The sequence below is a fragment of the Scatophagus argus genome, chromosome 12 (assembly GCF_020382885.2).
Source record: "Scatophagus argus isolate fScaArg1 chromosome 12, fScaArg1.pri, whole genome shotgun sequence".
Classification (NCBI taxonomy): domain Eukaryota; kingdom Metazoa; phylum Chordata; class Actinopteri; family Scatophagidae; genus Scatophagus; species Scatophagus argus.
In genome coordinates this window covers 7,028,572-7,054,594 of record NC_058504.1, presented here as the reverse complement: position 1 = coordinate 7,054,594, position 26,023 = coordinate 7,028,572, and the positions used below count along the sequence as shown (strand labels likewise).

Here is a 26,023-nt window from a genome sequence, read left to right as displayed (position 1 = left end):
CCTCAGCGGAGAAAATCTACCCTGTCATCTCCTGTAGCCTATTTGTCATACATGCAGGGAAGTTTGTGTGCATGCACTCACAGCGATCTGAGAAGGGCGTTTCACAGCCAGCACCATGCCAAGTAGAGCAGTGCTCAAATGGTGCCAGACTGCATGGCGGGCGTTTGCACAGACGGTGACTCGGTTACCTCTCACTACAACAGATGGTGTGTCTCATGCATACTGTGTGAAAGGTTATGTTACTTCTCTGTGGATGCCTAGTTGTGTCTTAAACCTAATTTGGACCACACAGAAGTACACACATATGCATGAACAGACAAGGGGGAAAGAGAGGGCAGCACTGAATTAATCAAGCAGTACGTGCTGAAAACATGACAATAATAGTTTTTTTAAAGGTGAAATGGTGAAGATTGGCACCACATGCTGCAAAGACAACACAGTCACAAAAGTGTGGGTTGTTTGTTTGTCCAGTCCTTCCTGTCTAAAACAGATGAATACTTGATGAATACATCTGTATCCCCAGTCCCAACGAGCTTCACTGCAGTGTGTCCTCCTTTCTAAAACACCTTCCCTTTCTTTCTGTCACCTCAGGGCTCAACCATTAACACTCACATAATTAATAAAAAATTAGTAAAGACTTAGAGAAAGAGCAGAAGGATCAGGTTACACTGCCTGTGATAGATGTGAAATTCAATCATTCAATTTTTTTTTGTCTTCCCAGAAGGGCCAATCTCTTTCTCTGTGGTGGGTTTAAGGGGGTGATAAGGTTATCCAAGAACATCTATCACTGATTTCCTGACACGCCTGGTTGCCAAAAATAATCAGATGGCACCTGGATCAACACCCATAGCTCATCTCCTGGGATTTGAGAAATGTGAGTGAGCACCAAAATATGTGTGGGTGACTGCAAGTATGTGTAGATTTTTGTACATTTATTTTGTCTTTCCCCCTGACACATCAGTGAGAATTTATGCAGTTCGCCACATGCGTCCTTTAAAGCTAGGAGCACTGAGCAGATGTTCGTGGGAAGCTCTGCTGCTTTTGAAAACCTGTTGTAATCTACTCAAATGTTATTAACTTTTAGAGGCTGGCTTGCTTAAATTGTGATCATTTGGTTCACTGATGGAAATGCTCACCAGCAAACAGCCATGACAGTTCCAATTAACAATAAAAGTTTGTGAAATGAGCACAAACTTATAGGTGTAAAAGTGATAAAAAATTATGTGAAGATTTTATCATCAAATTTGTGTCATTTGTAATAGTGCTAATTTGACATTTCCGCTGCTTGGCATGAGAAAGTGTTGCCTTTAGAACAGAATGAGTGAGTTTTGTGATTATGAGGAAGGTTGTTTAATTGTTCTTTTTGGTCATTGCTGAACACTCATGTCCTCTCTCTGGACCTGTTGCAGTCCACCTCCAACTTCATGCCATGCAGTTTAATTTAATTCAATTCAGAATATTTATATAGCACCAAATCACAACAAAAATTATCTCATTACACTTTCTAAATATGAACCATACTCTTTAATTTTAATTAATCTTTAATTTTATTCTTTAATACAGAAAGACCTAACATTCCCCAATGTGCAAGCACTTGGCGACAGTGGCAGGGCAATTGAATTCGCAATACAAAACCCCCAGACAAGACCCATTACTAAACTACTCAAAGAGGCTTTACCCTTACTTAGCACCTGTCCATTAGACATGATCAATCTGTCCCGAATAACAGGCTATGTATCCCGGTCCTTTAGTAACTGTAGTCAAACCTCTCCTTAAAAAACACACACTTGACCCAGAGGTTTTAAGCAACTATAGACCAATATCTAACCTTCCATTTCTTTCCAAGATTCTTGAAAGAACAGTCACCAATCAGCTATGTGACTTTCTTCAAAATAATTACTTATTTGAGAATTTTCAATCGGGCTTTAGAGCTCATCATAGCACAGAAACGGCATTGGTCAAAGTCACAAATGACCTCCTACTGGCATCAGACAAGGGACTTATCTCTGTCCTTGTACTGTTAGACCTTAGTGCTGCATTTGACACCTTTGACCGTTCCATCTTATTGCACAAATTCTGAGTCAGAAAGATGCAGAAAAATTAGTCCATGCATTCTTTACCACCAGGCTGGATTATTGTAACTGCCTTCTATCAGGCTGCCCCAATAAATCTATAAAGACTCTTCAGCTAATCCAGAATGCTGCTGCAAGATTACTCACAAGAACCAGTATGAGAGATCATATTTCTCCTGTTCTGGCTTCTCTACATTGGCTACTTGTAAAATTCAGGATAGATTTTAAAATTCTCCTCCTCACTTATAAAGCCCTGAACGGTCATGCACCATCCTACCTTAAAGAGTTAATAGTACCCTATTATCCCACCAGAGCTTTGCGTTCCCAAAATGCAGGGCTACTTGTGGTTCCTATAGTCCTCAAAAGTAGATTGGGAACCAGAGCCTTTAGTTATCAAGCTCCTCTACTATGGAACCATCTTCCGGTTTCGGTCCGGGAGGCGGACACCCTCTCTACATTTAAGAGTAGACTAAAAACTTTCCTGTTTGATAAAGCTTATAGTTAGGACTGACCTAGCCTGGCCCCTAGTTATGCTGCTATAGGCTTAGACTGCCAGGGGTCCTCCCATGATGCACTGAGCTCTTTCTTCTTCTCCCTCTCCTTCTGCACACATTTATGTCCCATTAATGCATATCACTAACCCAACTTCTTCCCTGGAGTCCTTGTGCTTTCTCATCTCTCAGGTTCCCATGGATGGTGGTTGGACCTTCTGCTGCAATCCTGCTCGAAACTTAATGCGATTACCACTGTTTAGTCATAATCTATTTTATTAGTAATTCTAATACTATTCTGCTGCCGTTGCTACCATTATTATTGTTACTAATATTGCTATCACAATCACCATAGTACCTTCCGTATACTTCATTGTCATTATCATTATCTACAATTCCAATACTTCTGGTATTATTACTGCTGCTATGCATTTCTGCTTGTGTGTTCCCTATCTTGAACTGAATCGAGAGTAGTAAAGTGGTTTAAGGTGTGAAAACAGTGAAAAACAATCCAGTAAATCTGGTTGGAGTGACAGATTAATAGTTTTAAAGGTTTATTGGATGCCAGAACACAGAGTAGGGGTTTCTAGTACTATGAAACGGAATTCAGTTGAACTGCTGAGAGAACAGAAATTCTTCTGCTTTTCATCAAGAAGATTTTAAAGTAACAGCTTACAATGTAACCTACCAGAAATATACACTGCACATATTTGATTGGTCAACGCAGTGCTTTGCTGGAAGACGTCGTGTTGATGGACAACCCGAACCGGGCTCCATTCAAATGAATGAGAGGGCTCAAGACATTCTGAACGTGGCCTTAAGGTTAATTAAGCAGCTACATTTTAGGTAATTTAGACTAAGTCTAGTCTAAAAGCTAATGGCCTGAAGAGAACAGCCTGATCTTGACACTAAACTGGGCTAAAATAGTTGGTTGAGCTCACTGTCCAACAGAGCAACAAAAGAGACAAAAAAGAACAACCAAAGAAAAAAGAAAAGTAGGTGCTGGAGTGAAAGCTGTGTTGACACAAGTGTTTCTGTTCAGAGAGGCAGACCTGAGTGTTACGTGCACCGTCACTGCACCCTTTACACTTCTGTGCTGTTACAAAAAGTCAACACCACAGACAGAAGTTTCCAGTCAACAACGCAGCTTTAACAATGCATTTATGGCATGAAGGTGAAAAATGGGCTTGTGTTTTAAGGACACGTCTTTGTAATGAACCGTGTTTTAAGACTGACCTGACCTGAATGCTGGTTCATTGATGTTGTCCATACCAGCTGTGTGCCTGTGTGCGTCCCCTGGGAAAAAGACAATTAGCCAAATTAGAAGGCAAAATCTGGCGAGTTTAAAGGTCAAAAGGGGAACCACTGTTGTTTTCCATGCTGGCTGTACAGCAAATGATTCAGCAGAAATGTTATTTCTACAAGCATAAAGTGTAAACCTTTTACTTTGGCCATTATCTCAACGGGTACCTCACATATGAACACGGTTTTATTGTTTTCACTTTATTTCTTGCTGGTCAAAAACCTAAACAAGCATTCATGCTTGAAGACATACAAGAATGCAAAAATCCACAACGTTCCTGCTTCACACACACGTTACGCACACACATAATTTCCATAACGTATTCTATCTCAAAGTCTTTGAAGTCATCATCGTTTTCATTTCTCCTCAAACAAGCTGAAGTCGCAGTTTACCTTTTGTCTTCACTTAGTAGGCTGCAGAGTTCAAGTCAGGGTGTCTCTCTTTAGCGGGAAAATGAATTAGCAATTTACAATAAGTGGTTAGTGATGAAATTAGCTATTGTAGCTATTTGCAATAACAGAAATGTAGCTGTGAAAATTCACATGGCAGTGCTGTTGGGTTTTTTCTTATAAAGAATTGAAAGAATTTCCCCTCAGGGATAAATAAAGGAATTCTGATTCTGATTCCTATTCAGTTGATAATGCGTTGATTCCTAAAAGCAGCTAAGCTGAGGAGGAGTTGTCAGGGGGTTTATTTTGAATTAAGAATACAGAGAAGCTGATTATTTGATTGCTTCCATACGTGGTCATTCTGTTTTCATAATTTAGTCCATATGAAAGATGTGTATTAGGCAGCTTCTGCATCAGGTGGTGATTCCCATTTTTAGCTCAGACGAAGAGAGCTGTGATCTTTCAGCTCAACGGCTGTATCAGGTTTTACATGCTTTTCACAGTGCCCTGCTTCTACTGGCCTGAGGTTTCCATGATTATTACACTGTATCTCCATGTTGTGTGCAGTGTATCCTATTACTTCATGAATTATGGATGAAGGATACAGCAGAGGGATACCTCACATTCACTGTGGTTCACATTAGGTATCAGGAGAATCAGTATTTTTTTATGTTTTAGTTTCCATTGACTTCAATCTCCACTGATGTATGATTGCTGTTTCATAACAAAACACACCATACTCTATTATACACCATAGAATTGAGTGTGTATATGTAGGTCTGTACAAAATTATGTTTATATATTTCTATAAAGCATGAACAAAACACACAGCACAATGTTTACTGTACATGCAGTATAACTTACGTGCATCAACTTAAGAACTCTAAACTAACACAGCCTCTAAATGTCCTGTTGGTGAATGTCAAAAGAAAATGTGTTGTGATTTTAATTTTACTTTCTTCACAACAGTACTCTCTTAAGGTGTCATCATAAAACCTCTCATATAGGCTGCAGTAAGAAATATAAATAACAAGATAATCTGCTGTGGGTGTCACCCACTTCCTGCTTTAATAAATAACTACCCCAACTACTGGCCCCAGGCACTTTATAATCAAGTTGGAGATCACTGCAATATAATGTTCTCCACTCTTTTCTCAAAGAGACCATATTCTGAACTTTTTCCACAATGATAGGCTGTGATTAACATTTATGAAACACAGCCAGCTTTAAAAATCTGAAAATAAAAAACAAATGTGTATGCCTAGTTTGCTTTAGTCGCAAATCTACAGCAGCTGAGGGGCTAGAACCCAGTGTCTATAGGTAAAAAACTGAAAGGTGGTTCAACATCAACTGCAAAGCAACACAGTGTTTGAGGGGTTAAGCATTTTTTTAAAAATGAAATAAAATTTTAAGATCTCCATACTGGACATCTATTTATTTAGGCTGCAGCATATGTCTGCAGTACAGATGTTTTTGATGGAACTTTTTCTGAGGCTGTGCATATGCAGGTTGAGACACACATTTTATCATATCTTAAGCAGACATAAATGTAAACCCTCCTTAAAGAAATTAATTAAATCAATAATTTAGCTGCACTGAAGTTTAATTACAGGAGTTGACTCATTTAACAAAATGAATGGAGATTAAAACATCCCATCTGGCTTACTCAATCAAACTACCCCCATGACAACAGCAAGCTAGCAAAAATGTGTTGCAAACTGTGTAGTCTGGTTTAAGCTACTATTTGCTAATTAACTGAAATATCATTTAAAAAATATAAAGTAAAAAAAAATCCTGCATGTCAATTCAAGGATTCAAGGATTCAAGGAGCTTTGTTGTCATTTCACACATGTAGACACACGAGGTGGAACCAAATTAGTTTCCCTGGTCCCGGTATAAGTCCAATAACCAATACTAACTACTATAAATATAAAAAACAGCACTGTATAAATATAAGAAATATAAGACCTACCAGAACTACATAAGGTCAACCTCTGAGCTTATGTTGAGGTCTTTGTAAAGTGAGTTAGCTGCTAAAATACATCATCTCCCTTAGCAACAAAACCTTTCCAATGAATGGATTTGTTTATAAGAAAGCTGGAAAATGTCATTACATTTCCAGCACCTTCAGCTCAGTGAACCACAGTGATGCTTGACAGAAGTGCTAATAAAGTGGAGGGACAATCAAAGCTGATTGAGATAATTATGTAATAGCCATTAGCTGTAGGTGACAATTGGACTCAACCTGCTGAGAATTGAAAGCTTACATAAAAAAAAATTGCTGTTAACTATTCACAAGCAAATTGAGTAGAACATTTACTGCTTTTACCAAAAGGTGTTATTCTGTGTGGCCAGCTTAGTCCAGTTTGATGTATTATACTGATTGACTGAAACTGAACCATTTGGTTTGTTGACTGTCATGCTGGAATCGTGGTAATTTCCATGAACACCACTCTGTTTTTCCTCTGTACAGAATGTAATTCCCTGATGATTTGCTCATCTCAAATTAACATTGTTGCCAGGGAAATATGACCAAGGGAAATCAGAGCAAAGTCCCAGTTAAATGCAGAAAAGCACAGCATTTTGTTTGATCTGAGCCTGGATCAATTACCCCGCTCTGTAAGACAAGAGTACGAAAAGAGGAGGATGTAAGGGTTCGCTTCCTTGTCAAGACTGTTTTTTTTTTTTCATGAGGTGTGAATACTTTGGTATCACAATGTCATCCACTCTTCATAAAGACAAGGTAATCAGAATCATATGTATTAAGGCACTTTATGGTACATCCATCCTGCCATGCATTACACAAACAGCATGCAGTGTTTTTCGGGTCCCTGGGAAATGTGCCCCCATGTCCTCTGGGGAGCGGAGTGAATGGGAAGATTCAGGATCTGCTCGGCTGGAGGATTACATCCCACAGAGTCTCGTGGGGAGAAAGACACAGATGCTGCATTGATCCTGCTGATAAACACTGAATGGCTGGAAGCTCGAGACAGTGTCAGGTTCCCAAACGGAAATGCCAAGACAGCCCAGGATAAGTTTGGAACAGTGCATGAATGGCTTGCAGATAGGCCCACAATGTTTGAAAATGTGTGCTAATAATTTGCTTAATTTTCCCATTGCTGTTATTGATGGAAACATGTACTTAATGGCAGACAGACATAAATACTGTGGGGGAGTTTTTTCCCTGAAGAGTGCATAGTTTGTTGTTCCCATGATACTCTCTCTCCCGCCTTTACACAACCTGAGAATCAGCTGTCACACTCCTAATTCCAAGCCCAAACAAATTTAGCCTTGTCTAACTCAGGAACGTTGCTCTACAGCCCAGCTACCTGACCACTACCTCCCCCAGAAATGTGTGATCTGCTCTGATAGGCTTGGCTGTCCATACCCCGGCACTGCTCCTCCGAACCACCTGCTCATGCTCAACTTTCTCCCTTTCAACCCTTCATAGTCCTCATCAGGCTCAGGTGCCACTTATTCTGATTCAAGTTTACAGCATCTTCCCTATCTAACCAGTCTAATTACAGGAAAACAAGGCAGAAAACCACAGGTTTCCATCAATTTTATGATAGACATTTGTGTTGTGATTTTTAAACAAATCATGGGTCAAAATATAAGTCTCTTGTCTATTGGATGGGCCAACTGAGAGAACTCAAGCCAGCTCACAAAGGAGTCTGTGGGCATAATTGGCCAGAGGGCTAGCTATCGACCCGTGCAGACACTAGCTCACTGTCGATTTAGTTTGTGGACCCTGATTTGCCACCAATTTTTGTAAGACAGACTATTTTCAAAATTAAGCAATTAATTTCTCTCCTCCAAAATTCTCAAGAGTGAATTAAATGATTTCAAAGGAAAAAAAAATACCGCTGTTTGTTTCTGTAATAAGGAAGCAGCAGAGAGACACACGTGAGCTGCTGTGGCAGAGTTGCTCTATACCTATCGATTAACTGATTAATTAAAACATAACTCAGTACGATGGAGATGTTACCTGTAATTCTGTTTTGATTCTAATATGGATCAATATTATCTATCCCACACATTTCAGCCAGGATGTTCCCATTATAAATTGTTTTTATGTTAGCAGTTGCCTTGAAGGCACAGAGCACAAATTACCAAGGACACAGTGAGAAACCATCACTGTGGTCATCAAGTGGAACAAGACCCTCCTGACCACACAATAGAGGACCCTTTATGGACAAGACAGGATGCTTCACAGCAGAGAAAACACAACAATCTCACCCCTACAGGGCTTTGATTTTGCGCTGCGTGAACTGACTGTCCTGCCTGTATGAACAGGAGCAGTGGCCACACATCAGGTAGGGACTGTGGAGAAAGGTCTAAGAGGCCCTCATGAATTAAGCTTATATTCATAGAGTCTCTGGGGAGGTCCACTGATTGCCTGCAGCACTGCTAATTGATTTAGTGCAAGGTCGAAGTCCAAGTGACAGAGGGTAAAGGGTGGAATTTCCTGTTTCTGCATCTATAATTCAGTGGCTCCCTGTGTGTGTGTGCAAGAAACTGTGTACTTGCCTGGAAAACAGAAAGCATACACATTTATTAATTCATATGTACCTCATAAATATCTGACATATACAGGTATGTACTGTACATACGTGAAAGAACTACAACTGCACAACACTCAACAAAACTGGTGTTGCAAATAACTGATTCCTCACATCCCTGACTAAACAAGCAGACCGCATCTTCATTGGCGCTACCTGTCACATACCAGATGTGTTAACTGTAATACACATGTATACTACATTATATTTTCGCACATTTGAAGCAATTTTACATTAAGTATGGCTAACTTGGCCTATTTTAACCAGTTAGGTATAGGCCTAACTGTTAAGATTTCTATGTTTGCTTGCTAACTAGTTTTCATGCTCTCTCATGTAATCTTTGACGTAAGGGTCGCAGCTGACTTACACTTCTTTTCAAATTAATATTCTACAATCTTTCCACATGTCCTGTGGCAAATGCAGGGTAAACCCCTTACTGTATCATTGCTGTAAATATGTTATCCAGTGTATCACTTGCTCATCCATGGTATAGAGTGATGCTGTGTTTATGTGTGCTGGTCTGTCAGTTGGGGTTGTGTTATAAGGTATGCAAGCTGTTCAAACCAGAAGTCCGCCAACATTCCCTGCTGTGCTGTTCCTTTGAAGGTCCGATGGATTTCCCTCTGGTGTCTTGAAGCTCTTCAAGCAGCCACACAAACCGACCACCAGCATCATGAGAGAGGCCATTGTTTTTGCCGTCTTCCTCTACACCACTCAAGCTGTCCCACTGCTACTGAACAAACACTGCAGTGTTGCAAAATCTGTAATGCAATTCTGGCATATAGCGGATGGAAATGGACCGTCGTCTGAAACGTGATTTGAGCCTTTCATACAAGGCAGTTTAATAGCTAAAAATCCCAGAGGCAATTACGTTGAAGCAGAAATTACTCATATGAACCTAAAACCAATTTCAGAGAACATATGAGAGTTCTTTTAGTAAAGACAAAAAGTGGTCCCTCTTTCGATAGTATGTGAAACTTCCTGAAAATTTAATTTTGAGAGCACCTCGTTTGAGGCAACAATAACCTTGAACTCCCAATTATTTGAAAGGACCTCAAGTCACCGTCCCTAACTTGTGAACTGCCATGTTCAGGGAGGAGAGGAAAGGAGAAGAGATGTAAGAGTTTATTTGCAGAGGTGGTCAGAGGTGTGTTCCATATCAACCTGCAAACCTGTCACTGAGAAAAAGAGATGGACTTGATCAAGCAAGGATTTGAAACAGCCTGAAGGAACCTGAGCAGCTCCTACTCAACCCCACAAAGAACCTCCTCACCACCACCACCACCAACAAAAAAAAAAAATCCTATCACATTAAAGAGAAACATCTGTCACTTCAGGGGCCTTCATCCCATGTCACACTGAACAGGTTTATGTTAACAAAATGCTGAATGTCTCCTGAGCAACCACAGCAGAATTACAGTGTTGGGTATGGGATTTGTTGGGTGGATCCCCTACCACAGAGATTCAAGCCTTAATCACATTCCCAGCTTATGTTCAGATCCAACTTTCTGTCCCGGTGGATTTTGCACCTCTAAGCTCAATTATGAAACTTTTTGGTTCTGTTTTTTCGACAGCAAGGGCCTTCAGAGACACTTCCATCTGGAGAATAAGACACTGAATGCATCAGATCCAAGCAGCTGATGCTAGCTATTCATGTGGGCTGGACTCGTTTGTGGAGAAATTTATGTATAAAACTAAATACTAAGGGAGCTGTGACAATCTAGATATTCGTGTTTGTGTTGTGTGCTATGAATATTGTCCATTACAAATGTTTTGGGTGTTCATTCTGTGAAAAGATGTAATACAAAGCCAGCACTATGCTTATAGTTTGTTTCAGACATTGCTTAGTAATCACATGATGTCCTGAGATGACACTGATGACTTCAATAAAAGAGGCCCAGCCTAAAGCACAAGGTTTAGGATATGCAATAAAGTCAGATAATTATTTCCTCCATAATATTTGATAAATACACTGAAAACATCAAAGGTCAGTATTTGCGCCCCAAATTCTCTTTGTATAGATAAAGGTGTAGATATACAAACGGTACAAATGTGGATATTTCTGAACATAACACTGCATGTGTGAGGAAAATGCTCACTGGGTTATCTCATCCTGAAAGCATAATGAAGGGCCCTTGTGAAACCAAGGCCCCTATGTGGTCTTTTTATGTGTAATCAGTGGAAATTGGGAGGAACTTAAATAACTAGGCATGGGCTTCCTTTCCCCCTTATGCTGGTCAAAGCGTGTCCTCGGGGGATATGGTGATGAAGGAGGGAGGGGATGGGGAGGGATCACTTTCACACGCAGGCCATTTCATTTGGGACGGAGCAGTGAAATTTACAGATGAAGGATAATTTTCTTTTGAATTCAAATATTCAAACCATAAATCTTGAAAGAAACAGTCCACAGAGACTCCTTCAACCTGCAGGCATTTTCATCAGACTGAAGAGAAGCCAAAATTCTCATGAGGCTCACAAAACAGGGGCCAGTGCAGTGATCAATATGTGAAAGCCAAAAGCATATTGACTTCCCAGACTGAAATGATGAGACGATTAGTAAATGGACTAAGAAGAAAAAGAATTGTCCAGCAGTTACGATAACCTATTTTTCATTTATTTATTTTTTTGTTAGAATAGTTTTCATTTTGAATTGTTGGTTGGACAAAACAAACTGCTTAAATATGTCGCATTGGGCTCTGGGAAGATACAATACTTGCATTTTACTGTACAACCTTTAGAGATACCTACTTGAACTGCACTGACATACATTTCTATTGCTGGGCCCCATTATTGTACAGTATATGTTGAATGGCCCTATATTTGTGTATTGTCATTGTATCTAAATGATTCATTGATTAATCAAGAAAATAGCAGGTAATTTATTTATCGTTGTTCATTGCTGTCCTTGTCCAACTGCACAACACAAACACCTCAAAGATTTGGGAACTGTGGCTACACATTTTTAGGTTCAATTTGTTTCTAAAAATGCAAATGCAGTCAAATTATGATTGCACTTGCACTTGCACTGGTAAAAGAAGACATCATTGTCTGCTACCATTAAAAAAAAGTATTTAAACACCTTAATTTCAGTAAAACTGCTCTCATTAACACCCAAATTTCTTCCTGTAACATTTGTCAGCTTTACTCACTAAGATATGATTATTATAAACTGAGAATTTTTATGAAATAGTGATCAGTGACACATTCATTGTTCAAAGTTTTAAAATCTATTGAATGTGTCAAATTTATCTTGAACTTTAAAGACACTTTTATCAGGCAGACGTAATCTCTCTTAAGTAAACTTTATGGAATCAGATGGGTTTCAATAGGCATTAATGAGTGTGGACAGAAGTACTGAACAATGCATTTCATATACATACAATTTATATAAAAACATCTCTCCACAAAAACATTTGACAGTGCACATATATATATTTTTATTGACATCTATACATGTAAAAAGAAAAAAAATTCACATATCAAAAAATGTATTTCTGATGCGCATTTAAAAAAAAAACATTTTTATGGAGTCATTTGAGTAAATCACAAAATGCAGGTGGAAAACCTTCTCTGCATTCACTAATACTAAGACCCAAATAATTCCATAAAAGTGCAACTGAAACTTCCCTTTTTTTATTATGTTGAAAGATGTTGCTCATATGCTTTCATCTTAAAAAGTGGCTTAGAATCGTTTTCATTTTCCTGGTGAATTCAGCAGTGTATATCTCAATCAAGTTACATAAAGCCAAATAAATAAATAAATTAAAAAAAACAGTCTGAAGAACAGGATCGTCTCATCTCATTTGTGTCTCTTTTGTTTGATAAGATTCCTGTTGTAATTGATTCATCAATCTAACTTAGTTGCATGATGAACAGTCCATCAACCAGCTGCCCACAGGACATAAGAGCAGCTCCTCATTTTGGAAAGTGTCTTTTCTAGCAAAGCTATCTCGCTAGCATTTTCATGATCCTGACCAGCAAGACTAAGCTGAACATAATTGGATACTTATTGCTTTTTTCACAACGCAGAAATGAAATGCCACAGCCAGAAGAAAGTGTTAGCCTCATCCAGCAAAGATGTGTTGAATGTCCTGCAAGAGATGTGAAAATGAGATAGCGAAAGATAAAGCTGAATAGCCAAAGTGTTTCAAAGGCCTCATTTGCACTACATGAGTCACACCATGTTTGGTCTCGCTGGGAATGTCTGGTTTGACCTTACAGAAAGAATTCATCCAGGCTGTCACACTGATCACAGTTGACCTCTTTTACATACAGCACAATGGCCTTATTTTAATTATCCATGCCGCAAATAAAATGTACCCATGTCTTGAAGGTCTCAAACCACAGCTGTGGGATTTAAAGAAAAGAACAAAACTCTCAACTCTTCACAAGTGAGCGTTGAAGCGCTTTTAAAACAAGAATTTACACACATCCCATCTGTCTGTATTTGCTCGTCTGTCTTTAGCTCCTTGTACATTTTTGAAAAGACACTCTTTCTACAGGCACATTCGCGGCTCTGTGTGCACTAAATTTCATGGCAATCCACTCACTAGTTTTTGAGACGTTTCACACAAAATCACAGATGTCAACCTCATGGTAGCATTCAAAGTTATTGAAGTTAAAGTCAGCAGGGTTCATCCCCTGGGGACCATAATTACCTGCACCAAATGCTGCCACTCCATACTTGAGATACTTGAGTCTGGACCAAAGTGGTGGACCATCCAACTGACAGACCTAAATGACCCTTTTCAGACTTTCAAGCATGTCCAAAAACACATAAATCTCCAGTTGTCATTTGGACTTTCAAAACAAGATACACAGACTACATCAACTAATCAGATCAGTATTTCCAGAGTCAGTAATAATGCTGGTTTAGCTCGCCGTTATTCTTCTCACATTTTTCTTACACATTCTTGTTTCTCTGCCATGAGTCTGAAAAACAAATCGTGTCACTATTTCATTTTTTGTTAAAAACCTTTTACATCTAGCAAGACTCAATACTCAATACCACTTGCATTTACCAAAACTAGCATCTTTCACTTGAGTTCTCCACCAGTCACAAAGACTACATATGTGATACTAAAGCCTCCGCTTGGATGAATCACAACTCAATTCAAGGTTTACGTGACGCCATTCAGGTCTTAAATGTCCGTCCCTGAAGATGAATACAGCCCACAATGTTTAATAAGTATCCCTGATGGCTGCACGGTAGATGTACTGTTGACAATTTGTTCCATTTTAATTTTTACCAAGAAAATTATTTCAGCAGAAGTGAACCACAGAAATCTCAAACATTGTTCAAAACCAGCACGTCACTCAGCAGCCATGTTTGTGTTCTTAAAGTAGTATTTCTCTTTCATGTTTATTTTCCTGCAGGGTGATCCAAAGTGCAATAGCCTTACATTAGGTTGGCTAATTTCACATGAAGCAGTCGTTCATCACTTCAGCTCTGGAGTGGCCCTCCAAGGCAGCAATGGTATCCGTTGTGCTAACCAACCTGAACAGCTCTGATGTAGGCTGGAGATTGTTTCCATATGGGGCCTGTTTCCATGTAGAGTCAGTCTGCTTGGGTCCAAAACACAGCTTCCATCTCATAGTTTACCCACTTTGAGCATGCAATGTGAAGTAGTTAGACAACTTTCGCACTAGCAGTCATAACAACACAGCGCACCTTTAACCCTGTTGAATAAATCAACAGAAGGTTGCTGGAAATTCTCAAGAGAGACAAGTTTTATGTGTTAGGGTGATACTACCTGCGTAGAGTTTTCAACCATGGGTTAGTACATCATTTACAATACCTTTCTTTGGTTCATGTAATTACAATTACTGCTCATTTTTGGATTTTGTGAAATGAGAGCATTACTTGGACCGTTTAAGATCGTAGCAGGTATATATGACTATTTTTTGGAATTTTACAGATCAAACAATTAATTGGAAAAAGTTAATAGATTCATCTATAATTAAAATTAATGTTAGCTGCAGCCTTAAAATGTATATCTCTCCCCTGGAGAGTCTGATTTTGCTGGTGTGATGTTATCATTGGAGCTATTCCATATATAGGCCCCAACTGAAAAATCATATTTTATTCAACTGAAAGGATTTTTGATCAATACTGCATGAGCATCTCAGGCTGAGAGATTCAAAAAACTTTGGCAAAGCAATGCTTCAAAATGTAAAATGTTTCCGGCACATAACATTAACAATAATTACTAGAGAACTATTGGAAAAAAATATGGCATATACTTAGTACTTTAATAGTATTTTAATTTCCTCTTCCTCTCCATAATACGCAATGACAGTAATGCACCAAGTGTAGATCATTGTAGTCCTGTATATGAAGTGTACTTGTACTTGTTTAACTTCCCACCCTCTCAATCCTAAAATGAGCCTCAATTTAGCACTTGAAAAGTCTGTGCTGTATGACATGGAGGCCTAAACATATGTCTGCCTGAGCTTGACCCCTGCGGTCAGCTGCCGCACCAAAGTCCACGGTCCAAACTAACAGAGATCCTGCAGCGATTCAGGCATGGCTTCAGAGGATGAAGGCTGATGGTTGAGGTGCTTGAACTGGAGAAAGTGTCGAGGGCTCTAGCCTCCTGCCATGCTGGGTCCCAGGTGTGCATCTTTTCATGGATATAATGTGATCTTTTTTTCTTATTTTTCCATTTAGCTTTAGTGCATCCTGGGTGAATGAGCATGAGATGTAAGTGCAGCAATGACTGGGGAGAGGAGTAAACTATGAAGGTTAATGGAAAAATGTCAACCATGGATGACTGGAGCCACTGGGGAAAAGTAGAGAATTATGCTTAACTTTGCAAAGATACCATCACTGTAGACTCATTCTTGTCCAGGATCTGCTAACACCAATTAGACTGCACTTAATGTCAGCGTGAACACTGACTGACTGGCAGACATCTGCAGTAGAATACCTCCTTCAAATTAATTTAATAATTAATCATATCATATTAAATGAGATATCTAGTTTTCTATGTGCCATGTTAAAAGTGCCTAAAGGAAAAGGCTGCCCGGAGAGTAGAAGCCATAAAAAAGCAATGAGTGGTGAAGACGCAAAACCCTCAATTTGACTAAGGGTATGTGGTTAATATGCAATGACTGAACAAATATTTTACCAGTACAATCTTCTGTTGCAAAGGCAGGATGTGTGTAAACCAGATAAATGACTCAACAGACATCCAATTTCAATGGTTTATGCCAGAGTAGTAAAAACGACAACTGCTAAGCTCCTGTTTGCTGCTGTTATAATATTTAAATTATACTTGTATGACTTACAAAGCCATCTTCTCTTGGGCCACTGCGCTGAATACCAACTGAGAAAATTGGCATTAATCATTCAATATTTCCAATCTTTGTCCAGTAACTGAAAATATTGTGATTTGTGATTACAGTCATTGTTGTAATATTGATTCATGTGCAGGCAGCAGCTGCAGTTTCACTCATGTGGAACTGCGGGTTGAAATACAGTTCTCAACAAAGGGTAAACAGCTACTGACAAAGCAATTTTCCACTCAAGGTCTCCATAATACATTAACAAATGTTTATCTTAACCCCATAGATCATGGTAAGAAAACCAAACGATATTTTGCTGGCTGGATGCCTCCCATCTGACAAGACTGTAATTACATTGGAATATAAATAAAAAAAACCCTTGTTCCTACAGTATGCATAGTCATGTAACTTCTCAAGTCCAGACAATACCTGAGAACTAACTGAGCTTTGCTTCATCACTCTGTCTTGTTTTAACAGCTGTCAGGAACAAAAATTGTTCATCTCAGGTGTATTAGGTAGACCTGGAGGTCAGACACAGCAAGGACAGTTTTGTTTTAGCTGAGGATCAAATGACACAATATTTATACAATATTTCACAACACTTGTGAAAAGTACTGACTTAAACTTTGACAAACCTACAGACAATAACCAGCGGCATCTAAAGGTTCCCTCAGATCTACAGCTTCCGTTCGTATCTTTCGGCACACTGTTTTGGTTGTTCAGCCCCCAACTTTACGGTTTTTAAATCATCCACTGCCCTCATCAGTGTAGTTTGGAACTGCAGGAGGCAGCTGTGATCTGTCTAAAGTAGTTCACTGCCCTCTGCAGTTTAAAGCTTGTTTCACCATTGACTATCAGATATGTGCTTGGTTGCACCTGATGTCATGGTGTACTGGAGTACACCTGTATGTCACTGTAGCAAGGTGAGTCACTGAACTACTGGGGGGCAGCAAAGGCAACGCTTTCAAGGGGGTGTTAAGTTACTCCTTATTAAGGTTACATGTCAAAGATTACAGCTGGTGGTGCTGCCCTCAAGTGGCCAAAACACAATACATGTGTTGATATGCACATTTGATTAACTGTGTATATATTCAAGCCCTGCAATGTACAGTCTGCAAGGCTAAAATGGCCGGTCCTGAAAGGAGAACACCAGTTCTAAGTTTTAAACCTGGGCTATATATTGACATATTTTGGTGTGTAAATGACAGTGTGCAAAAGGTCTGGAATTGGTCCAGTAGATCGCCTCAGCTGGCAGCCTATGGCTGGCTGCTACGGTTACAACATAATCCTTCAGGGCAACTGTGACTGTCAAAGTTACATTCACCCAAAAAGAGATTTTGCCACTCTTAGGCTGAGATTGTTACTGCAAGTGCCTGAAAACATTACAAAGAGGATTCCCACAGAGATAGTCCTTTAAAGTCAGTTTTGTTTGAGCCAACCCTGAACACAAGTCTCGCTCAAGAAGTCTTGCTCTGAAATCTTGCGGGAGGTGATTTGTTGCAGCTTAGCCTCATCTAGATTGTTGAAATCAGCTAAATATGCAGTATTCAGTAAAAATCACTCCTTCTACACGAGCGAGACTTGTGTTTCTAATTAAACAAACCAAAGTGATGTTACTCTTTAACAAAAAGGTCCTTTTCTGCCTCAGTGTAATGAAGAAGAGTGATAAGCACAAACACACATATAACTCATTTAAGGTAAACCTTTCTGTGGCTGACCTCAAAAACAGGGCAAAGACTGAGTGAAATGTGTTAGTAAGACTTTTTTCCACATGGTTGGACTGGTCTGGGCTTCAGCGGTTGCTTAGCGCAATGCCAGGAAGGAGAATGGCTGAGAACAATATGGACAAGTCTTTCATCAGACATCTGTCATCTCATCTTCCATCTCATCCCCCTCTGTTTCACCTTCTGCATCTCCTTCTTCTTCCTCTTCCTCTTCTGATGTCACATCCAGCTCATCCATCTGGGAGATGCACTTAAGACATGAGCAGACAAACAGGTAGTTCTCCCTGGGAAGAAAATGTTCCACCAGTTACATTATTGCACCTCTAACAAGAGCTGAATTAATCAGAATAATTTCACATCTGTTGCAGGATCTGGCTGTGGTGGATCAGCAGCCCCAGCACACTGAATAAACGAGTGTTTATTACGATAATTACTTAAGGTGGGATTAGTACCTCCAGTTGTTGTGACTTGGGGGTGCCAAAAGGTTCACACCATCAGTATGAGGTGACTGCACCTTATCAAGGTTGCCCATTCTCACAGCAAACAGTAAAAACTCGTGCAACTCAGAGACTTGCAAAGCAAACTTAATTCCCTTAAGTCAGTGAACACTTGTACTGTAGGGATTACTTCTACTTTTGCCGGGAGGCAAGATTGGAGAGAGAGAGAGAGAGAGAGAGAGAGAGGGAGACTCAATATAGCTCAACTAATTTGAAAAATAATAATAATAATAATAATAATAAACTAATGATTTGATTAAAAAGAGCACAGATGAAATAGTTAACTACAAATAATGGATACATGGTTGGGAAGTTTTGCCACTCCATGTCCAAGCTTGACCGAACTGAATTAAACACAAAAGAAACAAATAAATTCAAATCTACAACACAAATGGTGGTGTTGATGAAGGTGTTCTCGAGTTCACTGGACTGGACTGTGAAAAAGGTCGGGAACCACTGCCTTAAATGTTGTATAGGAGTGTAGTTCAAAGACGGACCGAGATCATGTTGATCAAGGAGGAGTGCAAGTACAGGAGTAGCTATCAGAGTCCTAACATTGCTGCCTCAAGACTGTTCATTATTGCCTGGAAGGCTTTTTATTGATCCACATGAAAAAAGCAGAAAAATGGAGTATGGCCCTGTTTGAGTGATTCAACCGAGGGATGTTTACCTCAGAATTTTGTGTCTGCTATGACGGCTTCGGTCCCGCTGACAGCAGTCCAAATAACTGATGCAGATCTCCTGAAAGTTCAAGAAAGCAATCAAATGAACTGGATGATCATATCAGAAGTCACAATTACAGTTAGTCCCGTAAACACACATTCTTTTCCAAATGGCAATTGGAAATTATTCATGTTTTCAGTGTTCCATCTTTCTATTGGTGAAATGCTCCTGTCTTAGGGAGCATTCAAAGGAAGGCTTTGCTGTGAAAGTAGCACGTCTGTGACATTACTGTGCCATGCAGATGCAAGGCTTCTCAATCTTTCTGACAGCTTGAAAAACCCACTCCAATCCTCAAAGTCTCAGCCTTCTAATACTGTCTGACAAGGGAGCACAGAAAGCGAGAGAGGGATGTTCTGTCCCGTCTATCCCAGGCTAGAATTTATCACTGTAAACCCAGACGTGTCAGCCGACCTCTCCCGGGTTGATGTCACTGAGGGCACTGAGCTGAAGCAGGAAGTTGTTGTCAGGGAAGGACACCTCTGCATTGGGTATGCAGCTATGGTTACCTGCAGGGGTCAAAGAGGCATCAAGACAAGTCACGAGACAGCCTCTTAATGACAGGAACAGAGTCTTTGAACTTATGTAACGACGCTCATAATATGGACGTTCTCTGCACTTACACGAGCTTTGAAGCAGGAAAAGTCCGGAGCCCTCACAGTTCAGAAAGTCTCCCGTTTCTGCACAGAGAGAGAAAAGACAAATGATGCATGTTTTAAGCTTTGCTGAGATCTGATCGCAGGCTATGTATTAACAAAAACAGTGTCAATAATGCAACACAGACAGTCTAAACTCTCACAATATGACCAATGTGAATCTGCTTAGCTGGGAATAATAACGCCAGACTGAGATAAAACTGTGACCTTTCTCAATGTCCTTGTATAGCTGGTCGATAAAAGAGTCCAACTGCTCCTTCTGCTGGGCAGGAAGCTCAAGTGCATCACAGGCATGAACCCACTGACTCAGGGAACTGAAATTGAATAGAAAAATAGGAGCACAAAAAGAGATGACTCTCTGAGCCAAACTAAAACCCAGAGATAGGCCTGTTACAAGTGGAAGTGAAGGACAAGGGAAGCGAGTTTTTACCTGGTGCCGATGCCTTGTCCGTTGGTTCCCACAAGAGCGAACAGAGAGCGGAAACCCTCAGGGACAAACCACTGCAATACATTCATATCTTTATTTATTCATCCATGTCAGAGGATTTAACCCTTTTACCAAAGTCAGGGTCGCAGAAATTAACTTCATAATAACGTCAAAATATATAAATATAAAATATATATATAATATACATTTCTGTAAAATCCCATCAGCATGACAAATATCAAAGAATATTTCAGATGAAAATGTTTATCAAAAGTGATTTAATGAGTAGGACAATAAAAACACATTAAAATCACTAACTCTGTGCTTTAATTAGCTGTCCAAAGCCACAAACTTCAAGATGTAAGGTGCAGCTCCACAGAGCGTAAAGCTTTCTGTCTGTCTATCTGTGTAGGATATGAAGCCAAGTGACTGTTAGCGTTGCATACAGAGCAAACATCTTAACTTTTTTTCTTAACACAGTACCTCAGTGCTGTTTTATGTGAGGTTCTGAACTTGTATAGCAGCAGTGACTTCCTGGATTAGCCATACAACCAAGAGAGACTTTATCAAGTTACTGCTACTGACCAAGAAGTAGTTCTACACAAACCATGCTGTTTTTACCCTTCAGTTTTTGTACAGAGGAATATAAAATACAGATAGATTTTTTTTTAACTTTGTACAAAGCCCCATTTCCAGTCTATATCCTAAGCTAAATCAACCAGCTGCTTCATGACGACCTTACAAATACGAGTGGTATACTTTTTTCTCCTATAACTCAGCAGTAAAGATAGCAGGCATAATTCCCCAAACTGTGAAGCCGATCTTTTACTCAAGAAAATAACACGATTAGCTGATGATAAATCTAGTTGATGGTTGTAGTTCTACAGACAGGTTCAGTTTGGTGGTTTTGGTGAAAAAAATGAAGAAACATGTAGTGGGTACACTTGAGTTGGTCTTTCTTACCCGATTAAGATCATCATCATAAAGTGCTGCTTTGAAAAGGCTGTGTAACAAGGTCAACTGCCCCTGTGGAAACGATGTTAGATAAATAAAAAATGGCATTTTACATAACAGAAAACATATATCACAAGCACATGTGGCCACAGAGGGGAATTAATCCTCCACCAGGGGAGTGTAACACTGTTACGCTTTGCTCATCGGGCTGTAAAATAATGCTTAAGAGCATGACACGGTCTTTGAACTGACAATTTAAACATCAACAATCTCATACATCAAGCAGAAATAACATGATGATAACACAAAGATAACTTACTCTGAACTGCTCTCCCAGGAGCTTATGGGCAATCTCCTCTTCCTCATTTGCTGCTCGGCTGCAGAAGTGTGAAAACAGCTTCTGCCAGTGTGCTTTGTCTTTGGCCTTGATAAAATAACCATTAATATTTATAAACACTATGTCACTTAGTTTTTATAGTGTATTTTACTATTAATATGCAGTATACTGTATCTTCTTCGAGACTCATGCCTAATGTCTTCTGAAGTATAATAAAAACTAACTCCTGGTTGTGTCCGCGCCAAGACAGGAAGCCATTTGCGGCTTTTTGAACACTGTGAATTCTAGCTTCCATAACCTTGGCAATAGTCTCAGCTTGATTTAGCATGGTATACATAAAGCCTTAATCTGTTGTCTTTATTTCTTAATCCACAATGCCATGTTAAATCATCTGCAAAACCACTGGCATGTAAACACCTTGTGAAGTTGTTACAGGGAAAGTGTTAGCAAACATGGCCTATTTACATATCCCATAGACACAAAACAACTTTATTATTCATGTGGAGTGACGTTATTGACCACCAAATGATTACAAGTCCAATATTCACTACTCTCCTGTTATCCCACACCAGTGAAAAAAGAAGAGAGGAGATTAATTAATACATTTCCACATGACACCCAAGTAATGATGTAATTATAAGTATTGGACTAGTTTAATATCACTCTCCAATCACATCCCAGTGCGACCTATACAAAATGTCACATAAATATCAACCATGACGTTTTTAAACATGAGCCCTCAGTGACTTAAGGACACCAACAGCCCCAGTCTTGAATGGCTGCTGTAAGCTTACAGGCCACCAGATGTCACTGTTTGCTGAGTTTGAAGGCCCAAAGGCTTTTTTTTTTCAGCTCAAATAGAAAAAGGGCTTCATCCATCCAGCACTAGACATGTGTATTAGGGCTCAGTTAATTTCAAGCAAGGTTTAACACCATGAAGTTCAATTTAAGAAAAATGATGCAACAATAGTGAGTGGGTGATAAAAATCTGACAACATGCAGCAATGTTTCTAATATTTGTTAGTTTCTTTTGGATGAAAACCTGTAAGATTAACCTCAAAGACCCCCAAATAGACTCACCTGTTTCACCACAGCCACCATTTTGGCCATAAGCGTAATGCTGGAGGTCTCTGGGGGATAATGCATGCTCCTGAAAAGAAGACGTGAAGAGGTCTTCATTGAGATGAATGAAAACTTCAAAAAATAATCAGAATGCAGAGGACATTCAAGATGTTTTACAAAGAAAATATCTATAAAATTAGCTCTGACCTCCATGCATCTTTGAGCTTATTGATGGGGTGGTCCGGATCTTCCTGGGAGGGACCCAAACACAGAACTCGATGATACTGCTCTGCTGCAGCTTGTCGACACTCGCTGCTACAGTACATTACCTGATGAAGGAGGCCAGCTTATATCATTAACACTGCAAATTACCAAAAAAATAAATATATGACAGGTAGAAAAATATCTCCCCTTAAACTTGCATTTTCTTGAAGTTTTATTTCTTACTGCATTTGTTCATTTTTACTAAGCCTTTACTTTGCTTACTAATTTTAATCGAATATATTGACATTATATCTTTTGTGAGGCACTTTGTAATCATCTTTTGAAAAGTGCTATAAAAATTTTTAATTAATTAAATGTATATTGCATTGCGGCACTTAAAACTGAGCATCTTTGTGTGTGGTGTTTATGAAATACTGCAAAGAAACAATTGGGCATAAAGTGTGTCTCAAGTTTGATCCATAGCACCTCTAATCAGCAAGACATCACGGCCAATCAGTATATTTCTTGCTTTCTATCAATATGATCTTCCTTCTGTTCAGGCCTTTCAAAAACCAGCATCAGTCAAACTGGGCTCTGGAGCTTTGAGCGAACTCTTTAGCGATTGGACTAACCTGGCACTGAGGACAGGCTTGGTGCAGCTCTGGCCGAACACGGCACAGCTCAGGGCGAGGAAGGATGAGCCCGGGGATGCCACTGAGTCTCCTTGCATTCTCCTCTGCCGTCTCCAGAGCCCGTAGGCAGTACTCACAGGCTGTACAGGGACACAGCAGGGCAGACAAGTAGGGATAATACATGTCCACAGACCATATTGGTTTAACATACTGAAGTTTCATTCTACGTCACACTCCTCCTAAAACCTTGATTTATTCAATGTTTGTCAACTCATGTTTAGGATGAAACATACATGGTTTTGTATTTGTATATTGTAAGACCAGTAAGTACAACTGGAGTCTCCCAAAAGCCAGATGGTTAAGGCGCAAAGTCCAGTCCAGTAACTCACTGTGTATGTTTAAAATGTGCATATCCGACCAGGATACTTCATTAGAATGTGTTATTTCAATGCGTTTGACATTTCTCACCTTTATATTTATACAAAGCATTCCACAGGAATTGGGCAGAGACCAGAGGTCGCTCAAAAAAAATGGTGTCTCCCTTCTTGATGCTCCTTTTGGCGAAGAGGCCTTTGCCCTGAAACATGAATGACACACCAATACTGTTGTATTCTTCTGTATTCATCCAGTCTCTGAAAACACAGCAGCCTTGGCTTCTACACCTACCGCAGTTAGCTGTGAAAGGAACATACCTGACACATAGGAGCTAAAAAGCTTTAAAAGGTCTCATTCATGCTTTAATCACAGACATGGAAATACACAAAGAGATGCTGGGTAAGTGATATTTATATTTCAGATCAAAAAATATCAATAACTAAATTACCGTGTTGTTATTTTTTTCTTCTTTTTCGGGTTTCTTATCAAGCAAATTTACCCTTGACAGCACTGTGTGAAATCATGTGATTTTGGCTCTTGAGTAAAGGACGCCTCCTGCTTTAGTTAAATGTCAATGACACATATTGTTGGCTGACATAATAACGATAATGAGCCTCTGAGCGAAACTGAAGCTAAACATTTAGAGACAGTGAATTTACTGGCTCCAAAAACCACAATCACACACTAAAGCGAAGTTTGACGGTGAGTTATGGTGTAAAATAGTGGATGCTATCCTCTAGTTTTCTGTACTCACTTTCGATTGATATGAACACAGTAAAGCACCAAACCAGTCATTTAGTTTTGGACACTAGCAGATCTGTTATTTTGCCATCAGAAAACATTTCGTTCGTACACCAGTCCAGGTCCTCCTGAGCCCTGCAGCCTCTGCGCTGCCTGCCTGTGAGCCACACTGAAAGCCGCTTCGCTGCTGCAGCGCCGCTTTACTCCGCAGATCCGTCTGGATCTTTCAGTCTGACAAACTAGAAGCCACATTACCTTAATATTGTCAATAAATCGGACTTCCACGCAGGCAGCAACTTTGCCGGGATCCACGCAGAAGGAAAACATGTCATCCAGGGGAGCAGCCATGTTTTGCACGACCTTTCCCCTTTCAACTCTGACACTGACGTTTAATCTCTGAAAAGAGACGGCAGTGACCTCTGGTGGCGGACATGTGAAATATCAGGTAAAACTGTTTGGTGAGCTGATATAAAACTGCAGTAAATACACAATAAAATAAAGAAATTTCCACCAGAAACACCATAAATGTTAGAAATGTTTTCAACACATCTAATATATTCACAAATTTAAAAATAAATCGCACATAATCACAGTCACATTTATACTACCCCTTACTTTTGCCTTCGCTGGTCACACCCACGTGGCCAAGGAGGTAGAGTAGTCATGGAAGGTTGGTGTTTGAATCCCAGGGACATTCACCAAGACCCCAAACCCCAAACTGCTCCAGGTGTACCACTAGTGTATGAGTGTTGGTGAATGTTCCTGAGTTCAGATGAGTAGGTGCCACCTTGCATGGTGACCTCTGCCAACTGTGTATGAATGTTGGTATGAATGGGTCAGTGCTGACTCGTGTTGTGAAGCACTTTGAGTGGTCAGTCACGCTATTTAAGACCATCATATATACATAAAATTTTCTTAATCAATCAACACACTTTTTAGTCAGTACAGATTTAGAAAAAATTGAAATTTGATAAAATATTCTGCATCCCAAGGTTAAAAAAAAAGACCAAACACCTAAAATATTTAAAGATTATCAAACTAGCACATTCATTTTCTCTTTTTCGGTCAATCAACTAATCAGTTAACTAATAATTTTCTGCTCTGACAGTTTCCTTGCAAATACACTGCAATACAGTACAGTATTAAAGAAATAGACTGAATATTATATCAATATTGTCATGCAATGTAAGTAATGCAACTTAATATTAAGTTGAAATTTGTGACAACTAAATTAGATCCAATTTAAAATGCAAATTAAAAACAAATGTACTAAAGTGATAAATGGTCCAAAGAGTAAAACACTGATATCACTGATAGCACAATATCCAGACATTGACAAGTCTGGAAACAAAGTCTTCACAACAGTTAACAGAGAAAAATTATTTATTGTATATTTTTAGATAATATACATAAATGTTTCACATTGTTTGACTAGCAAACATTTAATAACATTTTAATATAAGTATTATACAAATAATTACAAATACTATGCTAGTTCATATAATCAGTAGTGTAATATAAAGGTTATACTTTTACGCTGTACAAAAGAAGCAATTTATTAAGGATACAGTAGGTAGTGGTTTAGGAAAA

General features: G+C 39.3%; 1 protein-coding gene across 1 annotated transcript; it reads right to left on the bottom strand.

Moving 5' to 3' along the window:
- Positions 1-16,009: 16,009 nt before the first annotated feature.
- On the bottom strand, positions 16,010-24,826 carry smyd5 (SMYD family member 5). The gene is made up of 13 exons (XM_046406592.1): positions 24,689-24,826; positions 23,786-23,894; positions 23,318-23,457; positions 22,689-22,810; positions 22,500-22,569; positions 21,402-21,506; positions 21,092-21,154; positions 20,132-20,202; positions 19,909-20,015; positions 19,669-19,725; positions 19,460-19,554; positions 18,996-19,066; positions 16,010-18,112 (listed from the first exon to the last, which is right to left on the bottom strand). The coding sequence occupies exons 1-13, from the start codon at positions 24,779-24,781 to the stop codon at positions 17,962-17,964; spliced, it is 1,254 nt and encodes a 417-aa protein (XP_046262548.1). The 5' UTR covers positions 24,782-24,826; the 3' UTR covers positions 16,010-17,961.
- Positions 24,827-26,023: the final 1,197 nt, after the last annotated feature.